Source organism: Heteronotia binoei, chromosome 21, assembly GCF_032191835.1.
Source record: "Heteronotia binoei isolate CCM8104 ecotype False Entrance Well chromosome 21, APGP_CSIRO_Hbin_v1, whole genome shotgun sequence".
Lineage (NCBI taxonomy): Eukaryota > Metazoa > Chordata > Lepidosauria > Squamata > Gekkonidae > Heteronotia > Heteronotia binoei.
Genome location: NC_083243.1, coordinates 103302056 through 103326747, shown reverse-complemented (window position 1 = coordinate 103326747; position 24692 = coordinate 103302056). Strand labels below are relative to the sequence as shown.

Below are 24692 nucleotides of genomic sequence, written 5' to 3'. Positions count from 1 at the left end.
TTTTACTGTTTTAAAAGGCTTCTGTGTTTGATTTGTTGCTGCTGTCTGTGTTGTGTTGCTATTGTTCCTTTTCTCTTCTGTTTCTGGTTCTTGGGGGGGGCTGTTTGGCCTTATTTTCATTGTTTAAAAGACCACTTTTTAAACAGTTGAGTTTCTTGGCCTTCTGTTTGGATCTATTGTTGCAGGTTTTGTATCCTCCTCTTCTGGTTTTATGGGGGGGGGGGGGGTGTTGTTGACTGATTTGGCCTGAGGTTTCTTATTGGTGAAAAGGCCACTTTTTTAACAGTTGAGTCTCTTGGCCTTCTTCTGTTGTCCCTTTTCCTGGTTCTGGGTTTGGGAGGGGGGGTGTTGTTGACTGATTTGGCCTGAGGTTTCTTATTGGTGAAAAGGCCACTTTTTAAACAGTTGAGTTTCTTGGCCTTCTCCTGTTGTCCCTTTTCCTGGTTCTGGGTTTGGGGGCAGTGTTGTTGACTGATTTGGCCTGAGGTTTCTTATAGGTAAAAAGGGGGGTTCAAAGTTAAGTTTCTTTCTGTCACGTTTTGGTTTTTTTAAGTTACCTCTGGTTGGTGTGAGAGGGTTGGTGTGTGGGCTGTGTGGGGTGGGGGGTTTATAGAGTTGTTTTTGAAGTCTGAGGCTGCTTTTGGTTTGCCTAGGGCCACTAAATAGGCTGCCCCACTAATAAGGGTGTTTTTAGGGATTGTGTTTTTTGAAATAAAAAAAAAAATCCAGTTTAGGGCTTTATCTTCTTTCAAAGTCCAACTAGGCCAGATAGGGGTGATTTAAAAAGATTTTAGGTTTCTCATAAAAGGCGGTGTGACTACTAGGCCACATCAGGCTCCCTTTTAAAGAGACTAGGGTTGCAGTGCATCTTGCTTTCAGCCACTGAAAGCTGGTGCATCCTTAGATTTCCATAGGGTAAACATCAGCTTCTCTCAAGTTATAGGGGACACCTGATTTCTAGTTTGCAAGGAAATCCAGTTTGTACCAGGATCTAGTTAGGAGAAATTTCACTCGGAGGATATAACAAGGATTGCCTTCATCTCAAGGTAGCCTTTTAAAAACTGTAGCCAGGTAGAGGCAGGATCACCTAGTCTCCTAAACTTTAACAGATCACTACTACCCCAACCCAAAGAAGGATAGGTTAGGGACCAAAGAAAAAAACAAACAATTTTTGGTGGGAGGGTTTTTAAAAAGAAGTCAGGGCACCTGTTGGTTCAGGGTGCAGTACAGTGAGTTAGGTTTGTAAAAAAAACCCCACTCTCAGTTCAGGTTGTGTGAGACTGGCCAAGGGTGACATGAGTGACAGGCAGCAGAAGAGGGGCCCTGGGGCAAGGCCAAGAAGAAGACTAGAGGGGTGGAGGGGAGGGGGACGATCCAAGTCTCCCCCCCCCCACCTGTGCATAGGTCTGCTGCTTGGGCAGTCTCTCCTCCAGCTGATGTTGCTCGGCCTCAGCAGCTGGAGGAGGGGCAGCAAGAGCAGCCCTCCTTGGAGATGAGCTTTGGGGACAGTTTTCTGTCCAAAATGATCACCCCAAGGAGGGTGCAGAGTGTTGTGCAGGAGCTTGAGGAGAAGCTGGTTGAGGAGGACCAGCCCCTTTCTTCAGGCACCAGCAGTCCTTCAGGGGATGGCCAGGAGGGGAGGCTGCATGGGGTGGAGGGGGAAGAAATGGAGACACATGAGGTGCCTCAATCTCCGCCCACTTCTCCCAGCGGCCAGCCCCTTCTGCCACCCCGAAACATAATTAGTCTGCCCCGAGCATCTCACAGGAGGTGGCTCCGGACACCAAAGCTGCCAGTCAGCTTGGGCATCCGTACACCTCCAAAGTCTGGAAGTATTTCCGACTTATGGATGATCCACGCTATGCGCAATGGCAGCTGTGCAGGGCCCGGATCAGTCATGGGCGGGACCGTGCCCACCTGACTCCGGGGGGGATGCGGAACCACCTGCAGAAGCACCACCCAGTGGTGCATCTTAAGGGGGAGAAGCAGGCTGGTGCTGCAGTGCCCAAGAGGGGGAATCAGGTACGACAGGAAGGTGATCGCCTCGAACCTTGCCAGGTCAGTCGCCCATGGGCTTCTATTTTCAGTGGTCGAGAATCCTGGGGTGCTAGGGGTGCTCGAGTACCTGGCTCCCTGGTACAAAGTTCGTGCTAGAACCACCCTTAGCCGGACCATTGTGCCAGCTGTTTTCAGGGCGACCAGATCTGTGGTGAAAAAGCATTTGTCCTCTGCTGCTGGGGGGACTGTTCATTTCACCTCAGATATCAGGAGCTCCCAACATGCGTTTGAGGTGTATCTCTCCCTGACTGCGCATTGGTGGCAATCCAGTGAGTTGCAGGGTGGGGATGTCAGTAGCGACAGGCAGGGTCAGGGCCGCCAGGCTGGCTATCACTGGGCCTTGCTGCACGCCGAAGTAGTTGACGCGCCGCACACGGCGGACACTCTCAAAGGCAACCTCTCACTGCAGTTAGAGGGCTGGGTAGGCAGCGGGGATGTCACTAAGGGCTTCGTGGTGACTGATGGTGGCTCCAACATCAAGGCGGCTGTCCAGCGTCAGGGCCTAAAACGCCTTCCTTGCGTGGCCCACCTTCTCCACCTCGTGGTTAAGGACGCATTGGGCCAGACGAAAAGCCAGGATCTTTGGTATCTAGCTGCGACCCATGAGTACCGACTTCTGCTCCAGAAGTGTCGGCACATCACGACTCGTATCTGCTGCATATAAAACAGACACTGACGGGCCTGCCAGGGCACTGCCTAACCGGTAATGTCAACACATGCTGGAACTCCACTTGTGCTATGCTGGAGTGCATGGTGAAGCAGAGAGCAGCCCTGGATGCCTTTGTGTCTGAGACGAGGGTCTTTTGGGATGAGAACTGTCTCACCCAAGAGGATTAGGTGGCCATTTCTCAAACTGTGGAGGTTCTTGGGCCCTTCAAGACCCACACAGAAATGCTCTCATCTGACACGGCGAGCATCGCACTGGTCGTCCCCATGGTCCCCATGGCCCATGAGGACCTGGCCTTGTTTCTAGTGCCAGCTCAAGGCCGTGCAGACGTTCTTCCAGTGGTGCGCGCCCTGGTTGTTAGGCTGCAGGAAGGGCTTGAGGCCCGCTTTCAGACTTTCACCCAGGATAAGGTCTACATGATGGCGACCATGTTAGACCCGTGCCTTAAGGGCACAGTCGCCGAGCGGGCCAACGGTGAGATGGGCTCTCCCAGAAGGCGAGATGAGCTCTCCCAGAAGGTCGAGCGTTGCAGAGTCAGGGAGGGCCCAGTGCCAGTAACTGAGGAGGAGGGGGGTGGAAGCAGTTCATCTGTCACTTCCACTGCTGTTCATCCCCAAACCTCCCCGGGTAGGCAGTGTTTCCTGCCAGACTCATACCTGAGTCCTGAGATGACATAAGAAAATAAGAGAAGCCATGTTAGATCAGGCCAATGGCCCATCCAGTCCAACACTCTGTGTCACTCAGTGGCCCCCCAAAAAAGTATATATATATATATATATATATATATATATATATATATATATATATATATATATATATATATATATATATATATATATATATATACACACACACATACATACATACATACACACACACACTGTGGCTAATAGCCACTGATGGACCTCTGCTCCATATTTTTATCTAACCCCCTCTTGAAGGTGGCTATGCTTGTGGCTGCCACCACCTCCTGTGGCAGTGAATTCCACATGTTAATCACCCTTTGGGTGAAGAAGCACTTCCTTTTATCCGTTTTAACCCGACTGCTCAGCAATTTCATCGAATGCCCATGAGTTCTTGTATTGTGAGAAAGGGAGAAAAGTACTTCTTTCTCTACTTTCTCCATCCCATGCATTATCTTGTAAACCTGTATCATGTCAACCCGCACTTGACGTTTCTCCAAGCTAAAGAGCCCCAAGCGTTTCAACCTTTCTTCATAGGGAAAGTGTTCCAGCCCTTTAATCATTCTAGTTGCCCTTTTCTGGACTTGCCCTTTTCTGGACTTCCAATGCTATAATATCCTTTTTGAGGTGCGGCGACCAGAACTGCAGACAGTACTCCAAATGAAACCACACCATCGATTTATACAGGGGCATTATGATACTGGCTGATTTGTTTTCAATTCCCTTCCTAATAATTCCCAGCATGCCATTGGCCTTTTTTATTGCAAATGCACACTGTCTAAATTGGTCCCTCAGGACTTCCTCTAGCTTGTCGAAACTGCAGTTTCCTGCAATTTTGGCGGAGAGCAGCCAGGTATCCGGCGGCCGACTTTCCCGCCTCTTGGTCCCTCTTGTGGAAGAGGAATCAGTGAGCGATGATTGGTGGTTGTGGCAAGAAGTGCCCGGTAAGGAGTCTGACTATCTCCTCGTACGTCTTCTCTGTGATCCTTGCGGGGGCCGAGAGACCCTTGGCGATCTCGAATGTGGCCTCCCCGCAGATGCTCAGGAGCACGTCCCTCTTTTGGCTGTTGTCCGTGATCATTTTCGTTCGAAGATAGCAATCGACCCGCTCCGTGTAGGTCTCCCACCTCTTCAGTTTAGCGGGGTTGAACTCTTTGAGATGACTCATAATTATTTTTGAACAAATCAATATTCTTCATTGTTATCTCCATACCCAAATATTTTACTTTAGAGGTAACTTCACATCCTGTTAGCCTCTGCAATTCCTTTTGTTTATTTACTTGCATATTTTTACATAGAAGTTTTGATTTTTCTTTATTAATACAAAGTCCCACCAATTCCCCATATTCTTGTATTTTAGCTAACAACAAAGGTGTGACTTGTATGGGATTTTCATTTATAAACATTATATCATCTGCAAATGCTCTATATTTGTAAGTAAATACTTTTACTTTTAATCATTCTATTTCTTTATCTTCTTGGATTTGCATCAATAACATTTCAAGAGTCATTATAAACAACAGTGGGGAAAGCGGACAGCCTTGTCTTGTACCTTTGCTAATTATCATGTCTTCTGTAAGATCTGCAGTTATACATAGCCTTGCACGTTGTTAAATATATATTGCTTTTATCATCCTTATAAAGTTTCCCCCAAACTCCATTTTCTCCATTACTGCAAACATAGAGTCCCAATTTAAAATATCAAATGCTTTCTCTGCATCCGCAAAGAATAATGCTACTTCCTTTTCTGGATGTCTTTCATAATATTCCACAATATTTACAACAGTTCTAATATTGTCTCTTATTTGCCTTTTGGGGAGAAACCCTGCTTGATCTTCCTTTATAAAATTTGTCAAATGCTGAAACTTCCATATGATGGCGCAGTGAAGTGGAGCGTTCTTGCTGGGCTCCGGGGAACGTTTCGATTTAGCAGGCTCTAGAGAGGGTCCTCTTAGGAGGATACCTCTTAAAGAAGTGTCAGGGGACACTTTGTAGTCTGGGGAGCTGGCAGGGCACTTGTAGAGGGAGTGGAGGCTTACCTTTCGATCCCAGCCTTTCCTCTGACCAGAGCTTGCTAATGCTCTGGCGTTAAGCTGCGTCGCCGGGAAGGAGCTGACAGGGCAATAGACTCTTTAAGACCAAGCCTGTCAATACCTTAAAGTGAGCTGAACAGAAGAGACAAATGAAGAGGAGGCAGAAGAAACATCTATAAGAAAGAAGAGCAGCAGTCTGGAAGAGAGGTAGAAGGAGCAAGCTGAGAGGCTGGGAAGCCAGAAAGTGGAGTGCAAAGCAGGGAAGCCAAAAATCGGAGTTGCGGAGTAACGGAGAAGCGGAGCGAAGAAGAGAAGGACAAAAAGGTGTGAGTTTGGACTTGTATGAGGAGGATTTGTATAAGGAAGAAAAGTTGTAGCCTGGGAGAGAGGTGGTGGTGGAAGAGCGAGCTGAGGGAGCTGGGAAGTTGTAAAGCAGAGTGAAAAGCAGAGAAGCCAAAAAGCAGGAAGTGGAGCGGAGAAGAGAAGGATGAAAAAGTGGGAGCTTGAACTGTATGAGGAAGAGGGAGAACGTTTGTAGAGAAATAGAAGAAAAGAAGAAGGAAAAGACTGGACTGAAGAGATAAAGTGAAGGACTGGGTAAGGGGAGAGGAGTGGTGAAAATGGCGGCGAGGACAGAATGAATGGCGAGTTTTGAAAACAGAACCAGAAAGAAAATGGCGATGGCACTGGAAAATGAACTGTGAGTAGAAGCAAGCATTGGTTGGTAATTGCAAGTAGTAGAGGGTCTGTGGAATGCTTGAATGGGACTAAGGTTAATGAAAGTTTAAGAGGACTAAGTGTGTAGAAGAAACCCCAGAAATATAAGATTCAGAACTGCTTGGAAGATACAGGAAGTTTAAAGGAGGGAGAGGTGGTTCTTAGCTATCCTGTATGGCAGCTACCTCTTTCTTGAAGAGTGGCAGAGGACAGTGTTAGAAAGAAACAGAAAGTACTGAGACTATGAGGAAGAGAGAACTGGGAATAAGGATATATAGTAAGAAGAAAGAAAAAGGAAGATAGAAGAGGAAGAACAGAAGAAAGAAGAAGGAAGAAAAAGAGGACTGAATTTAAATAATAGTATAATAATTTAAGATTATGTAGTTGATTTATTTCTGATAACAGTTATTCATAGTATAATAGGATACTGATAAAAAACTTAAGAAATTTGTGATGTAAAAGCTTTGGGAGTGTCATTTGATTAATGTATAGCATATAATTAATTTTAGGATGATTATTTGAGAAGGAATTGATTGAAAATGATTGGGGAGTAAATCCTGTAGATAATGAATTGTATTTATTATGTTGATTAATGCTTCAGAGGGAATTTAAATGAGTATTGTTTAAAATAGTTAGGTAGCTGAGGGAATTGATTTGTATTATAACAAATTAAATTAATTGGCAGAAGAGTTGATTAAGTTAGCAAGAAAGATTAAGCCTATTAAAAGTAAGGGTAACGGAGAGAATTCATAGAAATGGATCCTAAAATTAAAAAACTTGGTCAAGGGAGAAGTAAATTGGGATCCCCAGTGACTAATCAGGATGCATTGGACAAATTACAAAATATAATGATAGCTGGGTTTAAGCAGAATCAGGAAGCCCTAGAAGAAATCAAGACTGAATTAATGGGGGAAATTAAGAAAACAAATGAACAAGTAACGGAATTCCAAAAACAGTTGCTAGTTAATACACAGCAAGTGCATGAATTGTCAGTAAAAGTAGGAAAATTGAAGGATCAAGGTGAAGTATCATCGGCAGGTACACGAGAAAATAAAGCCAACTTGCTAGAACTAGAAGATAGAGTAGCAAGGTTGGAGATGGAGAAATCAGCGTATATATTAAGGTTCCAAAACATTCCTGAGGAAAAAGAGGAAAATATAGAAAACCAGATCGTTGAATTGCTGATCATAGATGGAGAAGAACTGTTGGAAAATGGGAAGATGGAGATTGAATGGGCAAGAAGAGTGGCGTCTGAGCATACTAAAAGACTCAACATCCCAAGGGAGATTCAAGTTAGATTTACGCAAATTGCGATTTGTGAGAAGATTTTGAGGGCAGTAAAGGAAAAAGGCTTGAAATGGGAAGCCAACGACATTAAAGATATACCCTGGTCCATAAGAAAAAGACGGTTTGAATATAAAAAACTAACGAGCTGGCTTATGAAACATTCCATACAATTTAGATGGTTGGTACCAGAAGGAATTTTTTTTATTTATCAAACTAGGAGATACAATTTAACGTCAATAGAAAAGATGGAAGAATTTTGGGAGAAATATGTAGAAACTCACAGTCAGGAATCGGAATCTGGAGAAGACCGAGACGAAGAACCTGATTATAATAGTGCGGGGGAAAATGATCCACAGAAAAAGAAAAGAGAAAGAATCAAGACAAGATCACAATCACAAAAAGAACAAAGAAGGATACCGGATAGTAACTTAACAAAAAGATGACGACTAAAGCTGGATTCCAGATTTTTTCTGTTAACATAAATGGATTGAATGAACCAAGGAAAAGAAAAAAGACCTTTCTGCAACTTCAGAAGACGGGGTCTCAAATAATATGTTTACAAGAAACCCACATAAAAGAAGGGGATACAAAATATTTGCAAAATAAAAAACTAGGACAGATCTACTATTCTTGTGACTCGAAGAAATAAAGAGGCGTTGCTATTTATGTGAAGGACCACATAAATTCTAAATTGTTGTATAAGGATGAGATAGGTAGAATTGAAGTAATAGAAATTGAGATTAATGGGAATAAAATAATTTTGGCTAACATATATGCGCCAAATAATAACCAAGAGCAATTTTACGCTATGCTTATTGAAATATGGTCTGGAAAAATTTTGTATTGTGCGTGACTATAATGCTGTATTTGATATAGGGAAGGACAAAAAATATGAGAAAGCCAAGGCCAAAAATCTTCGTAGCCAGTTACCAAAAACCTTTTTTAAATTGGCGGATGAGTTCAACTTAGTTGATGTCTGGAGGATGAAAAACCCACAAACAAGGGATTTCACTTATTTCTCACAAGTACATAACTGTTGGTGTCGGTTAGACATGTGCTGGATGTCGGCCTCCTTGGGTTGGTCGGTACTCCAAGCAGATATTAACCCCAAAACATATGCTGATCACAACCCAATTCAGATTATCTTGAAAGATGCCTCATGTAAGACGCGTTGGACTCTGAATTTGCAAATTCTAAAAGAAGAAGCGTTTACAGAGAAGGCGAAAAAAGACATAAAAATGTTTTTTGAATGTAATCTGAAAAAGGATACCCCGATGCAAGTAATTTGGGATGCCTTCAAAGCTTTCTTAATGGGGATTGCAATTAGCTACACTACAAAAAGGGAAAAAGAACAAATGAAAGCTTATAATGATCTGATAACGGAATTAAAGGATTTGGAAAAACAACAAAAAGTCAAAAATACAAAAGAAATAACAGTAAAGATTTATGCATTACAGCATGAAATAAATCTATTATTGGTTGAAGAATTAGAGAAGTTGAAGTGGACAAAACAAAATTATTTTGAAAATGCTAATAAGACCAGTAGGTGGCTAGCATATAAATTAAGAAAGGAAAGGGAGAGAAAAGTTATAAGATCACTCAAGAATGAAGATAAAGAAGAAGTCTCAGAAAAAATCCCAAATGAATATAATAGTGCAAGACTTCTATCAGAATCTTTATAAGAAGCAAGAGATCGCACAACAACTTAAGGAGGAGTACATTGAAAATGTTGGGATTAAGCAAATAACAAGAGAGCAACGGGATGGATTAGAGAGTGTTATCACTATACATGAAATAACAGAGGCATTGAAAAGACAGAAAAGTAATAAGTCACCTGGTCCTGATGGACTACCAATTGAATTTTTAAAAACATTTGAAGAGATCCTGTTGATTCCTTATAAAAGCGTAGTAGAGGAAATACAAGAAACAGCTAATTTACCCTCATCCTGGAGTGAGGCATTGATATCGTTGATCCATAAGAAAGAGACAGATTCTACAGAGATTCGTAATTATAGGCCAATCTCACTTTTAAATGCTGACTGCAAAATATTTGCGGCAATTCTGTCTAACAGGCTTTAAAAGGTCATATCTACGGTCATTGATGAAGACCAAACAGGGTTCATTCCTGGAAGAATGATGAGACAGAATATAAGATTCTTCATGAATATTCTAGAGTACTATCGGATACATCCCAAGAAGCAGTTTGCAGGCATTGCCCTCGACGCAGAAAAGGCGTTTGATAACGTCAATTGGAACCTTATTTTAAAAGCATTAGCGGCTATTGGATCTGGTGAAATTTTTATTAAATTAGTGAGAGCCATCTATACCAAACAAAATGCAAAAATAAATATTAATGGGCATTTTACAGAAGCGATAAGAATTGAACGGGGTACTAGACAAGGATGTCCATTATCTCCCTTGCTCTTCATCTTAACATTGGAATTCTTAATAATAAAAATAAGGGAGGATGATGGAATTAAAGGTACTAAGATCAAGGGAGAAAAAATACAAAGTATGAGCCTTTGCCGATGACTTGTTATTGATATTAGAAGACCCCATCTCTTCGATAGAACATCTGATGAAGAGATTGGAAGAATATGGAGGAATATCAGGTTTCAAAGTTAATATCCAGAAAACTAAAATTTTGACCCAAAATATGACTAAGGATGAAATTGCCCAATTAGAAATGAAATCTGGCTTTAGCCATGAAAAGAAAATCAAGTATTTAGGTATCTACTTTTCAAATGATTTAAAAACATTACAAAGAGATAATTATGACAAGATCCTAAAAGAAATTCAAAAAGATTTGCACAAATGGAGAGACTTACAAATTTCCTTATTGGGGAGAATTGCATCAATCAAGATGAACATATTACAAGAATCTTGTACTTATTCCAGACGATACCAATCATTTTGTCCCAAACATTTTTTCATCAACTAAATAAATTGATCACCATATTTATTTGGCAAAACAAAAAACCCAGAATCAAATTAAAGGTTTTTCAAGATAGCAAATCAAGAGGAGGGCTAGCTTTGCCTGATTGGAATACATATTATAAGGCATGCTGTTTAGTATGGTTAGCAGACTGGTTTGCACTGGAAAATAAAAGGTTATTGGTATTGGAAGGTATAGGTTTGGTTAGAGGCTGGCATTCTTATATGCGGTATCAGCCTCCAACAAGGAATAATATTTTCCTCAGACATGAAATAAGAAAATCGTTATATAAAGTATGGAATGAAGTTAAAAATATGATCTATACATATATACCTTCTTGGCTATCACCAGTAGAAGCCTCAGTCCAACCCAATTTATATTGTTGGGAAAATAATTACAATTATGGATTTTTATTGGACAAAGAGAATAACTTAAAACTGGATGACAATGTGAAATTGGATTGGTGGCTGAAGAACCAAGTTAAATCTAAATATCAATCAGATAAGTAAATAGGATTTGTTAAAAAGCCAAACGAATTTGATATGATAATCCGTGACAATCAGAAACTTATTTCTAAAATATATAATTGGCTCTTACAAATCAAAATGCAAAACGAAGTCGTTAAAGAAAACTGGATAAAGTGGTTGAAGGATTTTGGATATAGTATTGAGATGGAGGAATGGGAAAAAATTTGGAATCAAAACTTAAAATTAACCAAGTCAGCTGTGTTTAAAGAAAATATATATAAGATGATGTATCGATGGTACTTAACACCTGAAAGATTGAGTAAAATATACGCTAAGTACTCAAACAAATGTTGGAAATGCAGGAAAGTAAAGGGGTCCCTCTACCATATTTGGTGGCAGTGTGAATATGCAAAAAAATATTGGGCCCAGATTAATTTCTGGGCACAAAAAATATTAAGAATAAGGCTGCAACATACTCTGGAATTATACTTGTTGAATGTGTGTAAAGGGAGTTTATCCAGACAAGAAAAAAAATTGTTGTTGTATATAATAACTGTCGCGAGAATTCTGTGCGCGAAATACTGGAAAGTCTCTAAATTATCAGACAGGGATGAGTTTTTACAAAAACTATTTGAAGCAGCTGAGATGGACACATTAACTGTAAGATTAAGAGGAGGAAATCTACAAGACTGTAGGAAGACATGGGACTATTTATATGTATGGATAAAAAGCATGGGAATTACTATGAGAAAGTTGGAACTGTGTTATGGTGAAGCCCCTTAAGCTCCTTGGTCTGGAGGGATGGGTGGTGGTTTGTTTATGTTTATGTATAGTTTTCTTTTGTATATGGAACTGTTAAATAAAGGATTTGTTAAAATTAAAAAAAAAATGTCAAATGTTGTTTAAGCCATTCTTCCAAGACTCTTGTATATATTTTATAGTCATTATTTAATAGTGAAATTGGTCTATATTTTTTTACATTCGTGACATCTCTATCTTTCTTTGGAATCAATGAAATAACAGCTTCCTTCCATGTAATTGGCATTTTCCCTTTTATTCTTATCATGTTCATCAATTTCTGAAGTTTTGGTATTAACTCCTCTTTGAAGGTTTTAAAAAATTTAGCTGTATATCCATCTGGCCCAGATGCTTTTCCATTTTCCATTGCATTAATTGCTGCTTCAATTTCTATTTTTTCAATTGGATCATTCAAAACTTTCCCCATATTTTCTGTTAAGGGTGCTATTTTAATTTTTTGTAAATACTCTTCCATCTTTTCTTTCTTTATTTTAATACCCTTAAATAATTTGGCATAATACTTAAAGAATTATCTTTTTATTCCTTCTTGATCTACCACCTCTCTTCCATCCACCACAATTTTATTAATAATTTTACTTTCTATCTTTTTCTTCAGTTGCCAAGCCAAATATTTTCCAGGTTTATTTGCTCCCTCGAAAGATTTCTGCTGCAATCTTTTCAGATTCCATTCCAATTCTTTATTTAACAAATGTCTCATTTGTGTTTGTAATATTGTAATCTCCCTCATAATTTTCTTTTCCCCAGCCTTTTTCTCAATAACCCTTCTTTTTTCTTTATTTCATTTTGAATGTCCAGCATCTGTTTTTCTTTTGCCCTCTTATCTTGTAATGTAACCAATGTAATCAATATTCCTCTCATTACTGCTTTATAAGCATCCCAAACCATCTGAAATTCTATATCTTCTTTATCATTTATTTGGAAGAAAGCTTTAGTTTCATTTTTAAAAGATATCACTATTTCTTTATTCTGTAGTAAATCTTCATTCAACCTCCATCTTCTCGACTTTTTAGACAATTTTGTAATCCACATTATTCGGCTATGATCAGCCCCTATTTTATGTGAAATCTCTATTTTCTTTGTTATAAGGCCTAAATCTTTAGTACCCCACAACATGTCAATTCTGAAAAAAGTTTTATGTCTTGCTGAAAACAAGGTATAGTCCCGCACTTCAGGATTAAATTTCCTCCATATATCCTCCAAGTTTTCTTGTTTGACCAATTCAAAAATAGACTTTGGCAATTTTTCTTCCTTATTATTTTTTCCCCCAGACCTATCCAGTGTGATCTTAATTGTTCCATTAAAGTCCCCCATTATCAAAACTTGATCATATATCACTTCATCAAATTGTTGTATAATGTCTTTTTAAAAACCATCCTTTGCTCCATTTGGTGCATACAGTCCCAGTAACAATGGGTTTTTTTACATTTAATATTATTTCTACCGCTACAAATCTTCCATCTTTATCTTTAAACACTAATTTTGGGTCCAATTCTTGTTTAATATAAAAAATCACTTCTTCTGTTCAGCCAATGAATGAAATCCTAGTCCCAATTGCTTATTCCATAAAAATTTGTAATCCTTTTGTTTGATATGTACTTCTTGTAAACAAACTATATTACAATTTTGCTTTTTAATCCAATGAAATTTTGCCTTTCTTTTTTGTGATGAATTTAGTCCATTTACATTCCAAGATAATAATTTGTAATCCATCGTGGCGCAAATTCTTTATGTTCTTCATAAAATCCATGCAGTTCCTGTGTGCTTGTAATTGTAATCCTTTTTCCTTGTAGCTCAAAGCTCAAACCTTCAGGTATTACCCATCTATATCTCATTTCATTGTCCTGTAATTTTTCTGTCAATTTCTTATATGCTCTTCTGTCATTTATCACTTGTCTTGGCAATGCCTTCATAATTCTTACTCTGCTGCCTCTCACTATCAATGTCTATTCAAAGTTTGTATTCATGATTTTTCCCACCATTTGTTTTGTCATATATCTTATAACCACATCTCTTGGTAGATTATTTTTTTTTTTTTGCATATAGTGAGTTCACTCTATATGTATAGTCATACATGTTTCTAGTCCCTTCAGGATCTTCCTCCAAAAATTCTGCAATTATTTTTATTATATATTCTTTCAAATCAGTTTCTTCATGCTCAGGTACTCCTCTCAGATGTATCAGGGTCTCCATCAATTTGCAGTCATGAATTGCCATTTTTTCTTGTATTTTTAACAAGGTAGAGTCATGTACTTTCACTCTCCCTTCCACCTCTTGCACTTTTTTTGATGTCACCACAGTCTCATTTCTGAGATCCTCTATATCTTTTTTTAGCTCTTCAATATCTTTTCTAATTTCTTTTTTGGAAGCAGTTATCATCTCCTTCATCCCTTTCATTATCCTTGCTTCCATTGCATCTAATTGGTCCTGCATTTTCTCCAGTGAAGCAGTCCTTGCATGGGTTTGCTTGTGGTCTGACATGTAAAAACACCGAAAATTTTGAACTCACCAAATTAAATTTCAACTATCAGATTTAAAAGAGTGAGGCTTGCTCTTTTCAATAAGCCTAATTTCTCTGTCCTCAGAGCCTCCTGGGCTCAGATATTAATTTTTAAAGTTTTTATTTTTTCCAAAATGGCAGTCGCAACTTTCTGCCTCACTTTAAATTTTTTTTCCTTTTTCCTCTAGAGGCTTCTAAAATGGTTATTAACAGTAATGTCCAATCATATTTACCTTATAATTGTCACCTCTGTCGGCTCCACCAATTTTTAATGTCCTGAACACTTTAAAAAAATTATTTAAATTTTAGCCTCCTAGCAATGGCTGCCAATGTTTTTCTATGATATTATATTCCTAGAGTAGGCTGGCTGCTTCAGTGATTTCCCTTTTCCACCCGATACTTCCTGCTTTGCTTACCACCAAATCCCTTTTTCGCTGGTAGAGAGATCTCACGATACTTGACGTATTTCCTGTGTTGGCTGTGGGAGCTGCAAATCTAGGACGATGGGGCTTTTTTCTCCAAAACTGCAAGTAAACAAAACAATAAATTCCTTTCCACTTTTTAGCACTGTCCTTTAAATTTACAAAGTCTAAATTTCGCCCCTTCTCCCCTTCTTCTTCCAAGCTTTCTAGATTTCAATTTCCCACCTTCTGATTTTATTTTGTTTAACTTTAATTAGTCCCAGAATGAAAGATAGTGATTTGAACCTTTTCTGTAGTTATCCAGATCAACACCAGTCTTGTATAGCTTTAGATGTTTAGCAGTATCAAAGAAGATTAGGATCCTGTCGAGCTTATGTCAAATAAATGACTCTGGAAACTTCTGCAGATGATGAAAATGCAAGTCATCTCCGGAGACCCCTCAAAGCCTCAAAAGAGCCCCCCCCCCCCCGGGACTCCCTTTTAGCCAAGGTAAATCTCCTCAAAGTTTCCTGTGCATATCTTGGACTGATCCCTGACTGATAAAAGTAGGCAGTAGGCATTAGATTGCCTCCCACTACCCCAAACAGAAGTTCCATCCTGCTCCCTTTCTGAGAAGCAGTTCAGCTCGGCATTTTCCAACCCCAGAAGTCCAAAATCCCCAGATATTTCTTGAATTGGATTTGGCAATCCTATCTTTGCTACCTGGCATTATATGTTATGATATACATGTCCTGGCCTGACAAAATCTCAATTATGTCAGATCTGGCCCTTATAACAAATAAGGGCCAGATCTGACATAAATGAGACCTTGTCAGGCCAGGACATGTATATCATAAAATGTAATGAGTCTGACACTCCTGGTATAAAACATACTACCCCACTCTAACTCATTGTGATTCTCATGGGTACCTGGGTTTCACCTCCAACCTTCTGTTTGGATTATTGGGCCCAGTGCACTGGCCATGGTTGACCCAACTCCAACAATTCCCATATTTCTGATGGTAACTATAACCCTAAAACAATCTATAATTATAACCCTATAAAATCTATAATCCTTAAAAAAAACTCACCTCTTTTCCTATAGTCTTGATTGAATGTGATATTAGATTGCTCTCTTCTGTATGTGTGTATTTAACCAATATCTCTTAAATAAAACAACCATTAATTTTAAATTGGTCTCTGTTACTTGGTAGTTTTCCTCTTGAAATTGACCTTGGTATATACAGGTTAAAAGATCCTTTGTACCCTTTTTGGCCAGTCTTGTCCCTCAATAACTTCCCATCCCAACTGGGACAGGTGGTCCAGGTAATACTGCTGTCAGAGATTATTCAGGGACAGGGCCGGCTCGCCCACTAGGCAAACTAGGCAGTTGCCTAGGGAGCCAGGAGGTGGGGGCACAAAATTGGGCTTCCCTCCTCCCAGTGCCCATGGTAAAAGCCTAGTTTGCCTGTCTCCCTCTTTCCTCCCCCCCCGCTGCCGCCCTCACTCACTCGCACTGCATGCCAGCGCTGTGCTATGCCACTGCCGCCCCCCCCCCCCACCGCCGCCAAGGCTGGTCCTTATAAGCTTCAACGTAGCTGGCACGGCTTCTAATCCTTTGAAGGGCCTGCAAGAGGAGACTTCGCTCCCCCTCACTTCTGGTTTTGGGATGGAGGGGGAGCAAACTCTCCCCCTGCGGGCCCTTCAAAGGATTAGAAACCACACCAGCCATATTGAAGCTGGTAAGGACCAGCCTCAGCTTGGTGGCAGGGGGCAGTGGCAGCAGGAGGGTAAGGATCAGCTTGGAGGGATGGACAACAGAGTGTGGTGCTGTAAAGCAGCACCGTGAAGGGAGGTGAGGGGGTAAAGATCAGCCTTGGTGGGGGGGGGAGTGGTGGAGTGTTGCTCTGCTTTGCAGCACTGTGAACGGAAGGAGGGTGGCCGTGGGGTGGGGCTGCAGCCAGGGAGCCTGCCTGGAGCACCACGTGCCCATGGGCTGGCGCTGTTCAGGGAAACCTTTGAAATGAGGTGACCCCTGATGGAATACCTCACAGACAACAGGCAGCTCAGCTAGGATCTAAGCACTAATACAAAAAATGCCAGTTCTCCTTGTCTCTTACCAGTTTAGCACTGCATGCATTAGAAAGAGTGCATCATAATGAAGTAATGTGAACCTGCATATTCAGCATACCATCTATGAATAATATCCAAATATTTATTCCAAAGCTGGGGCCCCACCCGGCTGCCTCCGGACCACCACTACCATGTATATGTTATATGCAGCAAGCCAGTTGGCACAGGTACATTAAGACAATTCTTTTTTATTCATTTGTACTCCTTTATCACCTTTATCCTTAGTTTCCAGCTCTGAATATGATTAAAAGGGGTCAACATATTCCCTCCCCTCATTTTTATCCAAGCAGTAGCCAAAGATGGTCTCCCAAAAATAGGGCCTAATCTTCATATGGAAAAAACTTCAAAGGAAATGACTGCTGGCGCAACATACCCAAGAGGTTCAGTAACAGCTCTGATGTCTGCATGAAGTTGTCACCAAGCACCCAAAAAGGTATATGGTAAAATAAAGGTGAGGGGGAAAGTCCTTTAAGAAGCCCATAGATTAATACCAGCATCTGGTGCACCTCATTCTTTTAAACCTCTCTCTGTTTTTTGTTTTGTTTTTGTTTTTTTTAATTTACGCCAGAAGCTGTATTCCTCAGGAATGCATGGGGGAAAATGTGCAAGGGAAAACTGCCTCTGCTGCCCTAATGAGACTAACAGCAACACACCAGAGTGGGAAGATCAGATGAGAAGTGGACTGGAGCATGTTGCTGCCCTCTTGAGCAACCAGAGTTGCTCTGATGATTGCAGAGTTCGGAGCCACCTTCTGACCAACTACTCCCTCTCCTGGCAAGCACAGCTTGTCTTTTCTTAAAGTGGCCTTTTGCTGTTTTACTTTGGTCACATTATGAGAAGACAAGTGTCACTGGAAAAGACAATAATAGTAGGAAAAGTTGAAGGCAGCAGGAAAAGAGGAAAACTCACCATGAGATTAATTGCCTCAATAAAAGAAATCACTAGGTTTGCCAAGTCCCCTGCTGCTTCTGGCGGGAGACTTTTTTTGCTTGCTCATAGTGAACATGGTGTGATGACATCACTCGCAATTGTGATGACATCACACCAGTGATGTCATGCGCTGGCCACTCTAGGAGCTCCCGGGAAAACTCTATGGTTTTCCTGGATGCTCTTTCAATTTGGGAGGGAATTGTTCAAATTGCTAGAGCATCTGGGAAAACCATAGTTTCCCAAAAGCTCCTAGAGCAGCCGGCACGCGATGTAACTGGCGCAATGACATTACTTGCGAGTGACGTCATTGTGCCAGCAATATTTGGAGGGAGTCCCCCTGCCAGCCCAATGTGGGCCAGCAGGTTTGAGACCTCTGGAGCAGGAGAACCTTGGGAGCTTGGCAGCCCTAGAAGCCACTGCCCTCAGCTTGCAAGACCTGAGAAAAGCTAATGATGATAAGACATTTTGGAGAACATTATCTCATAGGGTCCCCATGAGTTGGTAGCAACTTGACAGCACTTTGCACACATGCAAAAATGTGATAACACTTGACCTCTTCATGGGTATATCTATTTCTTTATTCATTATGCTATTAAAGTATCCAGCAAAGATCATTTTATCTGCAGTGAAAGATATGAAATCCTCTTGGAGTACTTCAAAAAGGACTTCTGGTTATTGTTTGGTGCAAAGATATTTACAAAGGTAATAGGTTGTTGTTTTAAGATACCTGGAAATGGTTTTCAGAGAAGATAACTGGCATGGTTATCAGGAAAAGATATCAGCCATTGTTACACTAGAGTCCTTGATGTAAATAGCTACACCTTTGATTTCTGTGAATTTGCTCCTACCTACAGTGTTCCCAGTTCATATTGTTCTAATAGTTTAATCTGCAAGGTCTTAATGTATGTTTCTTGTACAAAGATTATATTTTCTTTTTCAAAATGTAGGTTATAAAAGATTTTCCATCTCTTGCTTGGGTCATTTAAATCATTGACATTAAATAGAAATTATCTTGTTCTGATCCATTTTTATTTTTTTAAATTATTTCTTTACTTAGAAACCAAGTACTGTCTTTTTAAATATTAACTCCTGCACTTAACTGGAGGGTGGGGGAGGCTTTTCCAGCCTCTTCAATAGTGTTAACAGAGAGTGATTTACTATTATACTTTTGTGAATGGCCAGGAAGTGCCTTGGAAGCATCTGTCATGTGCATAAGCGGTCTGACCACTCCTCCCCAGCATGTGCAGCCCTTCCCTTTCCCAACAACAGGGCACATGCCATCTGACCGCCTTGGAGATACTTTCTCCTCTGCTGGCTTACTTCCAGAACAGGAGGCTACTGCCCCAAACTGCCCATCTGTACCCAGCCTAAATCTGGCAAAATTCAGCAAGCAACTAGTTCCATAATCTGGGAGTCACCATTGAGAATGCCCTCTCTGCAGTGGGATGAGAGATGAATAGAATCATCGAGATTATCTGTGCTAGATATTAAATAGCAACAAGATGCATGTGGCAAAATTATTTGGAGCAAGACCATCAATAGCTTTCATGGTAAGAAAATGTGTGTTATGTGCCATATGACTTATGTGTTATATGACTTAGAGAAACCCTATGAATTAATGGCCTCCAAAATATCCTGTCATTAACAGCCTTGCTCAGGTTTGCGAACTGAAGTCCATGGCCTCTTTTATTGAGTTGATCCATCTTATGTTGAGTCTTCCTCCTACTGCTTTCAACTTTTTCTAGCATTATCTTTTCCAGATCCTCTGATCCTCTCATAATATGACTGAAGTATGATAGTCTCAGTTTTGTCATTTTAGCTTTTAGGGAAACTTCATGCTTGATTTGATCTAGAAGCCATTTATTTGTCTTGGGTGTTCCATGGTATCTGGAAAACTCTCCTCCAGCACCACATTTCAAATAAATAAATTTTATTCTTGTCAGTTTTCTTCATTCTTCATCTTGAATACTCATATATATTAATAGGAAATACCATAATATGCATTATCTTAGTCTTCAGAGATATTCTCTCATATTTAAAGATCTTTTCTAGTTCCTTCATGGCTGCCATTCCCAGTTTCAATCTCCTGATTTCATGAGTGCATTCTACATTTTGGTTTATAATGGATCCAAGGAATAGAAAGTCTTTTAAGAATTTCAATTGCTTCCTTTTCAGCCCTAAAATTGTGTAATGCCTCAGTAGTCATTACTTTTGTCTTCTTGATGTTCAGCTGTAGTCCTGTTTTGGCATTTTCATATTAACTTTCATCAGCAGTAATTTCAAGTCTTCACTATTTTCTGCAGTAATATGGTACAATCTGCATATCTCAAATTATTAATGTTCCTTCCACCAGTTTTCATTCCACCTTCATTTAAGTCTAATTGAGCTTTCCTTATTAAATGTTCTACATATAGATTGAAAGATAGGGAGATAATATACACCCTTGTCTGGCACCTTTACCAATTGGAAACAAGTTGTGCATCAAAACAATCAGGATTTGTGGCACACCCATTCCTTTTTAAATTATCAATAGCTTTTCATAAACCACAAAGCTTTGCTGTAATGTATAAAACACAAACAGATTTTCTGCTGAAATTTTTTGGTATGCTTCAGTATCCGTTGTATATTTGAAATATGATCTGGCATTTCTTGTTCAGTATATAGCATTCTTTGTTGTAAAATTTTGAACATCACTTGGTTTGAATGGGAAATTAATGTGATAGTTGTTGCAATTAGGAATGAACTGTAGTGTATCAAGAAATGTCATGCGACCCGACGGGGGGGGCAACTGGGCAGTCCCAGGAGCCCCAGCGCCGGGAGCCTGTCCCCGCCTATCTCCAGCTGTGGCGGGAAGTTCAACGGGGCTGGATTGGCCCGACCAACCCAGTAGGCTGTACCCGGGATTGTACATAAGCGGGACCCGGCCCGCGTGTTCGCTCTCTTGTAACGTGCTCCTAATAAACCATGTTGCCCTACTCTCGTCTCCGCTTCGAGTACGTTACACTGGCGACGAGGATGGGATCCTAGCCTCAGCGGCTACGACGGAGATCTGGGCAACAAGCGACTGCCGCCGCCATCATGGCCAACCAAGGCGGAATCACCGGCTACCTCGAGCCCTTCGACCCAACCAATCCAGAGGGATGGGAGTCCTACGCGGAGCGGGTCGAGTTCTACCTCCGGGCCAACAAGATCACTGACGCCGGAGCAAAGAGGGACGTTCTCATGAGCGTCTGCGGGCCTGCCACGTTCGAGATCGCCAAGGGTCTCTCGGCACCCGCCCGTCTGGCAGAGAAATCCTACGACGAGATCATCCGACTCCTCACGGGACACTTCTCACCACAGCCTTCGCGGGTGGCTCGCAGGTTCCTGTTCCACAAACGGGACCAGATCGCGGGCGAGTCCGCCGCGGACTACCTGGCGGCCCTCCGCAAACTCGCCGGGAACTGCAACCTCCCCCAACTGGAGGAAGCCCTGGCGGACAGATTCACGTGGGGCCTCTGCGACGAGAGGCTCCAGCAGAAGCTCTTCGCCAAAGAAGAGCTTACTCTCCAGGCCGCCTTCAGCGAAGCGGTGGCATGGGAACGAACCGCACGAACGTTTCCCCGGGCCAAGATGGAAGCTGCCCACCACGGAGAGCTGGACCACGACGGCCCCGAGGAGGAGGAAGCCCATCAGCTACGCCGCCCAGCCGGGCCACCCAACAGAGCGACCCAACGCCCCCGAGCGACCGACCGACCACCAGCGTCGGAGAGAGCCCCGGCCACCAAGTGCGCCAGCTGCGGCGGCCCCCACGAGCGGAGAGACTGCCAATACCGGACCTGGGACTGCAGGAGCTGCGGAAAGACCGGCCACATTGCCAGGGCTTGCCGAGCCAAGCCCAACCGCAGGAAGCCGACCACGTACCACGAGTCCGCGGAGTCCCACGCGGTAGACTCTACGTCCCTACAGGTACTGAACTTGCCCCACGATTCCCCCGATAAAATCAAAGTGGCGGTCCTTATAGAGGGGAACCCCTGCCAAATGGAGGTGGACTCAGGGTCCTCCATTTCCCTTATTGCGGAAGAAACCCTAAGAGAACTGTGTCCCCGCCAGCGGCTGCAACTTCGGCCGGCAGACTTCATACTCCGGGACTTCCAGAAGAACCCGGTGCAAATTGCGGGGTGGGCGCGGGTACAAGTCGAGCGGGGGTCCTTCCACGGCCCGCTGGACATCCTGGTGGTTAAGCGCCAGCTGGCCACCCTGCTAGGTCTGGCCTGGTTCAAACCCTTGGGAATCCGCGTGGAGGGGGTGGGCCAGACCATAACGCCCCGGGGGTTCGGGGAGATTTGCAAGGAATTCCCCGAGGTATTCGATGGGTCCCTAGGGAGCTACCGGGGGCCGCCCATCTCCCTGCCCCTAGACCCCACGGTCAGACCGATTCGGCTCAAGGCCAGGAGGGTTCCGTTCGCCTTGAAACCTAAGATTGAGGCAGAGTTAGACCGCCTCACGGCACAAGGCGTCCTCGAGCCGGTGGACTACGCCACCTGGGAAACCCCCATCGTTACCCCCATCAAGCCAAACGGGGAGGTGCGGATCTGTGCCGATTATAAATGCACCATAAACAAGGCACTACAGGACAACCCCTACCCAGTGCCGGTGGTGAGCCATGTCCTGGCCGCCCTAGCGGGGGCTAGGATATTTGGGAAGCTAGACCTGGCCCAGGCCTACCAGCAGCTCCCAGTAGACAATAAGACGGCGGAGGCCCAAACGATCGTGACCCACAGGGGGGCTTTCCGGGTAAAGAGGCTTCAGTTTGGGGTTAGCGTCGCTCCGGGGATTTTCCAGAGCCTAATGGACGCTCTCCTTAAAGGGATCCCAGGGGTCCAGCCGTTTTTCGACGACGTTTTAGTCGCCGCCCCGGACCCCGATGAATTCGGCAACCGCCTTCGAGAGGTGCTCCGCCGGTTCCAGGCAGCAGGGCTCAAGGTCAAGAGAGAGAAATGCTTGCTGGGGGTTCCACGGGTGGAGTTTCTGGGGTTCGCCGTTGACGCAGCAGGAATCCACCCCACGGAAGAAAAGACCCGAGCCATCGTGCAAGCCCCGGCTCCCACTTGTAAAGCGGAGCTCCAAAGCTTCTTGGGGGTGCTCAACTTTTACCACTCCTTCCTCCCCCACAAGGCAGCCCTGGCGGAGCCCCTTCACCGGCTGCTGGACAAAAAAGCCCCTTGGGTTTGGGGCAAACGACAGGCCGCGGCGTTTCAGGCGGTCAAGGACGTCCTGGTGTCCAATGCGGTGCTCCACCATTTTGACGAGGCCCTCCCCGTCATCCTGGCCTGCGATGCGTCGCCGTATGGGGTGGGAGCAGTCCTGGGGCACCAGCTTCCGGACGGGAGGGAGGTACCGGTCGCATATTACTCCCGCACGCTCACTTCAGCCGAGCGCAACTACGCGCAGATAGATAAAGAGGCCCTGGCAATCGTGGCAGGGGTCCGAAAGTTCCATGAATATCTATATGGGAGAAGGTTCACCATTGCCACGGACCACAAGCCCCTCTTAGGTCTACTGGCCCCAGACCGACAAACCCCCCAAATACTCTCACAGCGCGTGTTGAGGTGGAACCAATTCCTCAACTCATACACGTACACACTGGTTCATAGGGCCGGCAAGGCTATGGGACACGCGGATGCGCTTAGCCGTTTGCCGCTTCCGGAGACGGGTCCGGACCCCGCACCCGCACACCAGGTCATGATGATAGAGAGCCTCCCAGAGCCGCCCCTCCACGCAACGGAGGTGGCCAAGGCCACCCAGAAACACAAGACACTGGCACGGGTGCTCGACTGGGTGGTGAGGGGGTGGCCAGAGGGAAACATGGGGGAAGAATTCAAGCCTTACAAGGCGAGGAGGGAGGAATTAGCCGCACACAAGGGCTGCATACTTTGGGGCAGTAGGGTAGTGATTCCACCCCCGCTCCAAAAGCGTGTTCTAGAATCCCTACACGAGACGCATCCCGGCATAGTGCGAATGAAGGCTCTAGCCAGGAGCTACGTCTGGTGGCCGGGAATGGACGGGGAGATCGAGGGCTGGGTCCGCGGGTGCCAGACCTGCCAGGAATCACGGCCCGAGCCGCCCAGCGCCCCCGTCACTAGGTGGGAGTCCACCCGGAAACCATGGTCGAGACTCCATATCGACTTTGCGGGCCCATTCCAGGGGCAAACCTTCATCATAATGGTGGACTCCTACACCAAATGGCTGGAGGTCATCCCCGTAGGGTCCACCTCATCCACAGCCGCGATCAGAGCTCTGCGCAGGGTCCTATGCACACATGGCATCCCGGACACCATAGTCTCTGATAACGGGGCCGCCTTCACCTCAGCCGACTTCCAGGCGTTCCTGCAAAGATATCTGATCAGGCACATAAGGTCGGCTCCCTTCCATCCGGCCACCAACGGCCAGGCGGAGCGGATGGTCCGCACAACAAAGGAGGCCCTCAGCCGAATTGTACAGGGGGACTGGGACCACAGGCTGGCCGCGTTCCTCTTCGATAATCGGATCACCCCTAACCCGGTCACAGGAGTCAGCCCGGCTGAGCTCCTCATGGGACGCAAACTCATAACCCGGCTGGACCGGCTGCATCCCGACCGAGCTTCAGACACCCGCGGGAGCCCCGAAGTCCGAGACGCCGCCCGGGGCTTCTTCGCGGGCGACCCAGTTTTCGCCCGAAACTATGCAAGGGGCCCCGATTGGGTGGCGGGGCGGGTACTGAGGGTAACCGGGTCCCGCCACTACGACATATCAACGGAGGGGGGCCAGGTACTACGGCGGCACATTGACCAGTTGAGGTGCCGCACCCTTCCGGAGGCCCCCACAGACACGGACGAGGCTATATCCAGCGAGGAGCCTAACGGAGACCGCCTAGAGGACGCGATCCCAACATCCGTGATGCGGGCGCCGGAGGTACCGGAACCGACCGAGCCCGAGGGATCCGCTGAACCGGACGGGCCGCCCCCGTCCACTCCAGGACCTACCGAGGCACCATCCTCGGCGGCCGCACCGCCACCACCGGGACCCCCCAGACGGTCCACTCGG

General features: G+C 44.0%; 1 protein-coding gene across 1 annotated transcript; it reads left to right on the top strand.

Moving 5' to 3' along the window:
- Window positions 1-20729: 20729 nt before the first annotated feature.
- Window positions 20730-24065, top strand: LOC132588860 (uncharacterized protein K02A2.6-like; the record flags this gene model as incomplete). Its single annotated transcript, XM_060261322.1, has 4 exons — window positions 20730-21059; window positions 21612-22724; window positions 22854-23293; window positions 23453-24065. Coding segments are annotated over 4 exons (2496 nt in total), but the record flags the coding sequence as incomplete, so codon positions are not given.
- Window positions 24066-24692: the final 627 nt, after the last annotated feature.